Genomic DNA, 10,266 nt, shown 5'->3' on the forward strand with positions numbered 1-10,266 from the left:
AAGTTGTAACATTTCATTGACATTTTTCTGGTACTTTTTTTCAGAATAGTTCGTCTTTAATCCTGAATTCTGATATTAATTTTTCTCTCACTGTGGCCCAACTTCTCAGTCGCACTTATTGTGAGACGAATATTGTGGAAAGTTATGCGAGAGTCATTTTTACAGTCCATCTATCCATTCAGTTGACCCCCCCCACTCTGATCTGTCTATCTACCAGAGGAGCTGAAGCCCATGGTGGTGAACCTCACCACCTCTGACATTACATGGGACGGCTTCACTGCGTCCTGGAGCCCCACCGGGGGGGAATTTGACAGCTTTGTCATTGAGGTAACAAACTTGGAGAATTTCGAAGAGAGCCAGAACCTCAGTCTGTCCGGGGACGCTTTCAGCCTGGGCATCTCCGGGCTGAATCCCAACACCAGCTACCTGGTTGGCCTGTTTGGGATGTATCAGGGCTCCTTCCTTGAACCCGTGTACACTGAAGCCACCACAGGTACCTGCAACTCGCAGCGTTGCAGCATTTTTGTTTTTGTTTTTCTTTGGCCTCTTAACTCTTTAACTTTCTTTCCCTTTTTGATTTATAACTTTCCATTTCAGTCGGTGTCTGTGAAGCACACACAGACACTCGAAACCTCTGCTGTCCCCACTCACAGTGGAGCGTCCACGCTGCATGAAACGAGAACGACACAATAACCTAATTCCTGTCGTCGCTGTCCAACTTAACCGTTCTTTACCCTCCAGCCACTGTTTCTGTCCAGCTGAGAGAGGGCAGGGTGATGAGGACTCGTGCCGCATCACTGAACAAAGCAAACGCCCCTCAAATGTTCACCCTTACCCCCGAACCGCTCCCTCCATCCCAGTTATACCGAAGTGCATGAAGCCCCTCCCCCTCCTCCCCCTCTACCGTCCCCTGCATCGTGGTTGAGGTTTGACGCTGATGTGCTGCAATGATTGCAAAAGAAAAACCAATAACTTTCACCTACTTTCACGCCCAGTCGCACCGCGACAGCGTGACCATCTCATTTCATCCCATCAACACTCATTCAGTGAATAATTGATTAACCTTGAGGGATCATGGATGTGCTCACACGTTTTGATTTTTTTTGTGTGACGAGCTCCGTTAGCTCGTGTGAGATCAGTTTGTCGATTCTGATTCAAAGTAAATATCCTCATTTCCTTTTTAACTGCTAGGTGGCAAATGATTAAACCTTCTTGTCGTTATCAAGGTAAAAAGCTGATAATATGATGTGAGGTTTACAGTGACGCCACCTTGTTTTACATCTGAATGATGCCTCATTTATCTGCTGCACGTTTTGCAAGCAACTGACTTTGTCATCGCATGTAGAAAATATGTTTTTATAAGTTTCTTTGGAGCTGTCCTCTGCTTTGAATCACTCTGGTGCAACAGAATTGATCTCAGATCTCCCTCCACATGCATGAAAGAGATATTTTATACGATTATATTTCTTCCTTTGCCGCATTTTCACATTAATATAAACACCTGCAGGCCAGTATTCTTCAGCTTTTTTCACCTTTTATCTTTTTCTTTTTTTTATATATATATATAAAAGCAATAGGCATAATTTATTTAAAAGTCAAGCTGCCAAGTTAAACCTTTTGCAAAAACATATGTATGTATTTAATCTTTTAAGCTACTCAGACTATCAGCAATTGCAAGTGGGTGGTGCTGAGTGTCCTGTAACACATCTTAATGTGATCAATCAAACCATTGAGCTACCAGTAGTTTATCACCTCTTTTAGAATGTGTTCTGCAAATTGTCTTTTAATGAAAATCTAATAATGATTTCTCTCTTTAGTGAATCAACCAGTTGTTGGCAAACTATATATCTCAAACTTAACGTCAGAGAGCTTTTCAATCTCCTGGAACGGCACTGAAGGAGAATTTGATGGTTTTATCCTGGAGATAATTGATTCTGATTGGCTGACGGCGCAAAAGGAATATAACATATCCCGCGGTGTAAAGTCCCACGACGTAACGGGGCTCAGGCCCAGCACTGACTATGTAGCCTACGTCTACGGGACGTACAAGGGATCCCGAACCAGTGCTGTCAGTATTGTTGCATCAACAGGTATTTTGATTTTGTGTATTACAAAGAATAGGATCACCTATTATCAGATCTGGCTCGGGCCTGTATACATGGAGACAAATACAAGCTTTCTATGTCCATAAATCAACATATTTTACATTTTTCTCTCCCCCCCTTTGTAGCTGAAGAGCCTGATTTGTCCAGGCTAGTTGTCTCTAACGTTACCTCAGACAGATTCTCTCTGTCGTGGCGGACAGGAGAGAAGGCTTTTGATAACTTTATAGTAGAAGTCAGAGAGTCTGCTTTGCCCTCGCAGGCGATGGGGCGCGCTCTGCCAGGAGACGCGCGCTCCACGGTCATGGCCGGCCTCAAAGCGCGCACAAGCTACAACATAAAGCTGTACGCCAGCGCCGGGGGCCAGAACATGCAGCCCCTGTTTGATGTAGCTACAACAGGTATCACATTACATGCATTTTTATCTTTTTTGGCACTGCAACCACATTGTGATTCAACCAGCACAGCATAACTGAAAGGCCGTGTTCTTTTTTCTGTTCAGAGGATGTCCCACAGTTGGGGCCCATAGCTGCTTCATCTGTGAGCCCACATAACCTCAGCTTGTCCTGGAGCGCTGTGTCGGGCCACTTTGATGGCTTTGTTGTCCGGGTCAGTGACCCCGAGCAGCAGTCTGATACGCTGGAGTTCAGACTGCCCGGCGAAGCCCGTAACTTTACCATCTCTAACCTGATGGACGCCACAGGCTATGATATTGAACTGTACGGTATCTCTCATGGGCGCCACACTCCCTCTGTGTTAGCCCACGCCGTCACAGGTACCACGTATTTTACTCATGTCTCAAACTCGCGTCTCTTGTAGTTGTCTGTAAAAAATGGTTTTGCATCAAAACCTTTAAAGGACTAAAGTAGCTTTTGGGGAAATGTGTCTCCTGCTATCATCTTAACATACCAGAATATCTCTCTATGCATTTCAAGCTTTAGACCTGCAGATAATAAATATTGTTGTAAGTTTTCATAAGAGCAAATTTGACATGCATCATGAGCACATATTGGTAGCATATGCATGAGATAATTTGAGTTAATAACCCCAAATAATATTAATATTTATTTCTGTTAGCTGATGATTTGTGCTAAAACCTAAAGCCGAAATTGTGTTAAGATGCAGTTCCACTAATAACCAGTCGATGCCCGCGTTGACTACAAAAGTCACTTTTGTACAAGATGTTTCTGTCTTCAAATCTTGAGATTTGTAACATCCTCGTTCTTGCCTTGGTTTTATGGCTCCAGATATTAAATCCAAGCTTCAAAATGTGGCGTTACGAAAGAGAGGTTGCATCCATTTTCTACTAATATTATATTCAGATGTTCCCATCGTTTTGCCTCCTGATGACCCTCACAGGAGGAACAGATTTTATGACATGCTTTTGCAATCTTTGCACACATTATCCTCCTGACGGAATCTTGTTCCCCCTCCACACGAAAAAATAAATAAATCAAACACACTCCTCTTCAGCTCCTTTGCCTAAAGTGGAAAACTTGGCCATTTCCAACATAACCCCCTACGGCTTCCGTGTGTCGTGGGAGGTGAAGCCGCCGCAGCAGCAGCAGCAGCCGGAGGAATTAGCCCCCTCTAGTGGCGGCTTCAGCCGTTTTCACATAGTGGTGACTGACTCTGGCTGGCTGCTGGAGCCTCAGGAGTTCACTGTGCCAGGAAACCAAAGTCACCTGGACATCTGGGGCCTCATCACCGGCATAGGCTATGAGGTCAGGCTGACCGGGGTGTCAGAGTCGGGGCTTCTCTCTCGGCCTCTGACTACAGTGGCTGTGACAGGTACCACTCACAGTGCACCGCAAGGCCCCTCCTCTTACTAAAAAACAGTGTCTACTACTGTAAATACGTGATCGATAAACTGAAGTTTCACCATCACACCCTGGCTGGTCTATATATAGCTTTGAAATTCATGCTTTTTGTTTGATAGTTTAAAATAAAAGATGTCATCCAGCGAAGTTTGCTCACCGCCATGTTTGGATGGTGAGGCTGCAGCTCGGTTCCGTGACCTAACCCTAACTCTGATTTATAACACGACTCTTCTCCACTACGATCTCACTTTTCTTTACTTTTAAGCGTTTTGCTTCGTCACCGGGAGGACGAGATGTGAAGCTCCCAAAATATGAGCAAGCAATTTTGTTTGTGTTCATATTTTAAAATGTGTTTTCCTTCAGATTTCTGATTGGCGCCACACGTACGTCTGTGGACTTTAAAGTTACTTTCACCAAGCTGCTACCTTTTGTTCTTCTCCATGCTGGTTTCATCAATCGGGTTTAAAGAAAAAAAACTTAAATGATCAGACGCTGGAAAACACTGATAAATCAACAAGACATTCTGAGCATGACATGTCAGTTGATTTAACTTCTAATCTCATTTGTTTCGTTGTCTTTGAATGCACTGAATGCCTCGAAGACGCATGGGGCCCTCGTCTCAACCGGCGTTTGTCGAAATCCGTCCCAACAGAGCCCTTAGAGCCTTTTAAGGAACGTGACCCCGGTTAACAGACGTCAATAAACATTTACAAAAAGCATCTTGACATTTTAATCCGCCAAAACCTTTGTTGCCCGTGTGCCGTGGGGTTTTTAACTGCTTTACACTAACGGACGCCTGAGCATGGCAGATGTGGAGGTGGCTGCCGCCTGGAAAAACCTTCTTGCTCATTTCCTGACTTCTTCCATACTTGAAGTTGATGAATATTGCTGGGGGATAAAAGCACCAAATCCCACTGCAACGTTATGTTTTCCTTGTCTAACCAGAGGCTGAGCTGGAGGTGGAGCATCTCTTTGTCTCGGACATCATGGCCGACGGTTTCCGTCTGTCGTGGACGGCTGACGAAGACTTGTTCGACCGATACGTGATCAAAATAAGAGACGGCAAAAGATTAGCTCACCCTCAAGAGTACAGCGTCCGCGGCGTTGACCGAACCAAGGTTTTAACTGGACTCATGAGCGGCACCGAGTATGAAATCGAGCTCTATGGCGTCACATTGGACCAACGCTCCCAACCTATTACTGGGGTTGCTCAGACAGGTATATGTATATGCAAACAACACAGCAAAGTATGCAGTTTAAAACTAACAACTAAGCTTTTGGGAGAGATGAGAACTGAAGTCCCACTAATCATCTTCATCCCTCTGGTGTAGGCTTCACTCCATGTCTCACTCTGATGGATCCTCCCAGCGTCTTCCTTTCTTGCGATGTTATTGGACACATTTTCTTCACTTTAACTCATCTTGTTTTGTCCTGTGCATATCCATCTATACTTTACTAGGCCTGAGCACTCCAAGAGGACTCAGCTTCTCTGAAGTGACGGAGTCCTCGGCTGTAGTTCACTGGTCCATGCCTCGCTCTCCGGTGGATAACTACCGCATCACCTACGTGCCCTTTGAAGGAGGTAGGAGGTCAATCCGTCAGATGACTGCTGGTTTATTTCCACATTTTAATTCACTTTCACAGTTCAGCTGGAGTTGAATTTGATCAAACTGAAATGTCACAACAACTATTGGCTGGATTTCAATGACATTTTGTGTAGACATTCATGATCCCCAGAGGATGAATCCTATTGACTTTGTTGATCATCTGAATTTCCCTCTGGCGCCACAATGAGGATGACGTTTTAGTTTTTCTTGACAACTATTGGACAGATTGTGCTTATCCACCTCCTATTGATTTTAATAATAATTTATTTGAATGCATTTATCAAAACAAGTTTACAAAGTGCTTCAGACAGACAGAGAATTAAACAGAAAAGATATGTAACCATTAAACATATATAGAATAATAAGAACTATAAAATAGTGCGCTGAAAAGCAAAGAATAGTTAATTTGTCCAGTATTTTGGTTGATGATCAAGTATATAATACTTTATTGATCCCCATCAAGGGAATTTGGGAAATTTGGTTGTTACAGCATCACGAGGACAGAAATAAGTAGCCTCCTTATGCTGTAAATTGAGAAAGTAAAAAAAAATAAGAGATATACTGTATATATAAAACTATAAAAGAGTTAGTTATGGAGTGCACTTGCAGATAAATCATCAAATCAAATGATTCTATCATTTGTAATGTACAACATGTGTTTTTTAGTGCAGGACCCATATTTTACTCTGTTCTCCTCCACAGGAAGCCCACTGATCATGACCACGGACGGAGACGTGTTTGAGGCTTTGCTGCCCGGCATGACCCCCGGAAAAGTGTACAGAGTGACTGTGAGTGCTGTGAAGGGTCTTGAGGAAAGTGACCCCAGCACCGACACTATAATCACAGGTTGGCCTTCTTCTTCTTCTTCTTCTTCTTCTTCTTCTTCCTCTTCCTCTTCTTCCTCTTCTATTATACAACACGTCTGTGTCAGACTACTACTACTAGGAACCCTGACTTGTTCCTAGTAAACTGAATTGTCTCTGTGTGTCCTCCAGCTTTGGACAGACCTCAGGGTCTGGCTGCAGCTAACGTCACCGACACCTCAGCCCTGTTGGTGTGGCAGCCGTCTGTGGCCACTGTTGATGGCTACGTCATTACTTACACCGCTGATACAGGTGTGATCTCTTTCTTTTCTATCTATTATCTGCACTCCTTAAGATTTCAATCCTGGTTGATTTTGACTTGAATGGAGAAAGTAAACAGGTTGAACCGAGAAGATGTTTGTACAGAACACAAGTGAAACAGTTTTTCTTTCAGTGTGTGTCAAAGTGTGTGTGATTGACACATTTTGCTTTGATACTGTGACGTTTGGTTAATTGATTGGTGGGTGTGTCCTGCCTTACAGTGTCCCATATGGTGGAGCATGTTTCTGGGAACACGGTGGAGTTTGAGATGGGCTCCTTGGTTCCAGGAACCCACTACACAGTTGGAGTACATGCTATGAAGGAAGCTCAGAAGAGCGACTCTGCCGTTACTGAATTCACCACCGGTAGGCTCATAGAGGGGGGGGGAGAGAGAGAGAGAGAAGCCCTGAAACTCAATGTTGTATTGATTCTTATTTTGATTAATGATAAATCTACAGTGTGTTGTTGTATTTTTCAGATGTGGATCCTCCTCGTGATCTGACGGCTGTAAACATTCAAACTGACAGTGGGACTCTCACATGGAAACCTCCGCAGGCTGCTGTGACTGGTTACACGCTCACCTTCTCCACAGCTGATGGTACAATCAGGGTGCGTACATCCCCGCATCAGTCCAATCACTGCTGTTTTCTTCTTGTTTATACCTTAAAAAAACACAGACTGCATAAATTTATGCTTACTGACGACAATTTTCCAAAAGCATGCCACCCTGTTATGGATTTATATAACTTCATTGTTCTCTGTTTACACCGTCAAGGAATCACTTATCAAATAAAAACTTTATTTTTTGGTGCATTCAAGGAAACTCGGACATCTGAAATCTGCTTTTGAATGCACGACACTCAAAAAAATATGTTTCACGGTCTTCACGTGTTTTTATTTTATTGTGTTCTAAGTTAGATTTTTTTCCCCCCATAGCCCATGAATGCAACACTTTTTGGGCACCAACTGTAAATTTGTTACATAAATATTATCATGGTAAAAAATACAATATTTACCTCTGAGAAGTAGTTTTTCATACCAAAGTGAAGTCAAAATGAACCAGTCAGTATAAAAAACAGATGAGCAATCAGGCCAAACGTGCACATGTTGTGGTTGAACCTCCAGTGTGGTTCTGCTCTTTGTAAATGTCTTGTTGTCTTGTTGTGTATGCGCGTTCATGGATTCAGGAAGTGGTGCTCAGCCCGACAGCGTCCTCCTACAGCATGGCTCAGCTGACCGGCTCCACAGAGTACAACGTGAGACTTCAGGCCATCGCTGGAGCCCAGAGGAGTCGTCACGTGACCACCGTCTTCACTACAAGTAAGGATGAAAACGCATGCAAGAACACACATTTTAGTTTTTTATTTATTTGTGTGTATGCACCTAGAAAAGCAGTGTTAACTTGCCGGTACTTTTTTTTTTTTTTTTGTAGCAGTGAAAGCTGGTGATTTGTCCAGATGCTCGATAGAAATATTTGACTTCTTCCAACGTAAATTCCTTTCCTTTAATGTGATACTGCACCTGTGCTTACTTTTCATTCTGTCTGAGCTGCTAGCGATGGAAAAGCCTTTTTGTTTTTCCTTTCTTTGCTTTTCTTTCCACTCTCACACGATACTGTGTGCTGTCTCGAAGATAAAGCAGCTGATGTCTTTTTAATATGTGCTTCTAGTTGGACAGCTGTACAGACGCCCTAAGGACTGTGCTCAGATCTTACTGAACGGAGAGACGACTTCTGGTCTGTACACCGTCTACGTGAGAGGAGAGGAGAGCCAGCCCATCCAGGTTTACTGTGACATGACCACTGATGGCGGAGGATGGATGGTGAGTGAATCAACCTTCTGGAATCCGGAAACCTGTTATAATTATTGCGAAGCTGTCGTTGACGCTCTGTGCTCTTCAGGTTTTCCTCAGACGCCAGAATGGAAAGTTGGAATTCTTCAGGAATTGGAAGAACTACACCGCTGGCTTCGGTAACATGAACGATGAGTTCTGGCTGGGTAAGAGCTCTTATTATTCACCTTCGCCTCTCTTTCTCTTTCTTACGTCAGCCCCTCTATCCAACTGACACATATCCAATTATTACAGGTCTCTCCAACCTCCATAAAATCACGAATTCTGGCCATTATGAGCTGCGAGTGGACATGAGGGACAAAGGGGAATCGGCCTACGCTCAGTACGACAAGCTCACGATTGCAGAGCCAAAAACACGCTATAAAGTCTACATAGGGGCGTACAGTGGAACAGCAGGTAGGTGTTACTTTAAAGCACCTCTAAAGCTCAATGATTAAGGCTTTAAAGTGACAATCCTCAACATTTTAGTCTTGGTTGATTTGACGAAACCCAATTTACTCGGCGAGTTCTTTTGTTGCATCTTTATTTACTCTGAAATGTTGGTAGAAATAAGTTTACTTACAATGGATTCATATTCCTTAGCTTCCTAACTTTCAAAGGAGACCATGAATAGGCATAAAAGTCTTGTGGTTGAGAAGCTATTCCTGATTGATTTTGGGGATATAAATTTAGGCACGTTTTCTGGGCGATAGTGCCAGGTGATATGTGTAGTTATTGATCTTCAGTCGGGAGATTTTGTTCCTTTTAGATGGAGACAGGATAGCTGTTTATGCTAAGCTAAGCTAATTGTCTCCTGGCTTAAGCTTTATACTAAACGCACTTAAAGAAACGCCGCCATGACACTACTTATTAGTCTTTAATTGAATAATGAGCTGTGTTTTCTGAGCTTTGCTCTTAAACATTTCCACCAGGCGACTCGATGACGTACCACCAGGGTCGACCCTTCTCCACCTTCGACAACGACAACGACATTGCCGTCACCAACTGCGCCTTGTCGTACAAAGGTGCCTTCTGGTACAAAAACTGTCATCGTGTCAACCTCATGGGAAAATACGGTGACAGCAGTCACAGTAAGGTACGTACATTTGATGTCATGAGGCCTTAGATATTCCTTTTATCGCTCAGCATAGGGATGATATTTTATTCCAACATTTCTGACGTCCTTTTAAATGTTTACGCCTCATCTTTTTTTGGTGTTAAAAAGAAACGTTTGTGATTTGTTGGACGTCCCGTTTAAGGAAAGACGATTCTTGACGCGTTAGATGTCTCACGATTTGCATTGTGTATTTTTTGCAGGGGATCAACTGGTTCCACTGGAAGGGCCATGAACACTCAATTGAGTTTGCAGAGATGAAGATTAGGCCGGCCAACTTCAGAAATTTTGAGGGCAGAAAAAAGCGATCGTAGACTCGCGAACTCCCGTCATCGTCTATGCCCCCCCACACACACACACACTCTCAAGCCTCGATGGCAGTCATGAACTTCCGTGTTCCCTCATCATCAAATCATTCTGTAAAGTCCACACAAAACAAAAGACAATCATGCTGAATGTAATTCAAACTATGGAATGAACCTGGTGACATTTACGGCACAGAGTCGGACCGTTTTTTGTGTCGCTCTCCCAAATTTGGCACTGTTGCGTATGTATGATTGTATATTTGAAAGCAGCGATGAGTTTGATGAATGGACATACGGTACATGTGTTATTGGGACCAAACATCCGTTATCGTATGAGGAATTCATTGTAAAATTGTGTAAATGA

General features: G+C 43.3%; 2 protein-coding genes across 2 annotated transcripts in view; both read left to right on the top strand.

The window, feature by feature from the left end:
* The window catches only part of LOC116390450 (tenascin-like), a 32,659-nt gene extending 22,714 nt beyond the window's left edge, over positions 1-9,945 (top strand). Inside the window, exons 13-25 of the mRNA XM_031860162.1 lie at positions 218-493; positions 4,868-5,140; positions 5,382-5,504; positions 6,232-6,375; positions 6,525-6,644; positions 6,875-7,018; positions 7,132-7,262; positions 7,841-7,973; positions 8,323-8,474; positions 8,554-8,650; positions 8,739-8,900; positions 9,416-9,579; positions 9,801-9,945. Of these exons, the coding sequence (XP_031716022.1) occupies positions 218-493; positions 4,868-5,140; positions 5,382-5,504; positions 6,232-6,375; positions 6,525-6,644; positions 6,875-7,018; positions 7,132-7,262; positions 7,841-7,973; positions 8,323-8,474; positions 8,554-8,650; positions 8,739-8,900; positions 9,416-9,579; positions 9,801-9,911 (2,030 nt within the window). The 3' untranslated portion in view covers positions 9,912-9,945. The remainder of the gene's footprint in view (positions 1-217; positions 494-4,867; positions 5,141-5,381; positions 5,505-6,231; positions 6,376-6,524; positions 6,645-6,874; positions 7,019-7,131; positions 7,263-7,840; positions 7,974-8,322; positions 8,475-8,553; positions 8,651-8,738; positions 8,901-9,415; positions 9,580-9,800) is intronic.
* LOC116390451 (tenascin-like) lies at positions 2,056-3,637 on the top strand. The gene is made up of 2 exons (XM_031860163.1): positions 2,056-2,503; positions 2,605-3,637. Exons 1-2 carry the CDS (start codon positions 2,182-2,184, stop codon positions 2,919-2,921), a joined length of 639 nt encoding a protein of 212 aa, XP_031716023.1. The 5' UTR covers positions 2,056-2,181; the 3' UTR covers positions 2,922-3,637.
* Positions 9,946-10,266: the final 321 nt, after the last annotated feature.

Source organism: Anarrhichthys ocellatus, unplaced genomic scaffold (assembly GCF_004355925.1).
Source record: "Anarrhichthys ocellatus isolate YVR2014 unplaced genomic scaffold, GSC_Weel_1.0 scaffold23, whole genome shotgun sequence".
NCBI lineage: Eukaryota > Metazoa > Chordata > Actinopteri > Perciformes > Anarhichadidae > Anarrhichthys > Anarrhichthys ocellatus.

Bases quoted from the DNA above. Each gene is read 5' to 3' on its own strand.
- LOC116390451 (XM_031860163.1), top strand. From the start codon at position 2,182: ATGTCCATAAATCAACATATTTTACATTTTTCTCTCCCCCCCTTTGTA. The intron at 2,504-2,604 runs GTATCACATTAC...TTTTCTGTTCAG, and splicing joins GTTTGATGTAGCTACAACAG to AGGATGTCCCACAGTTGGGG.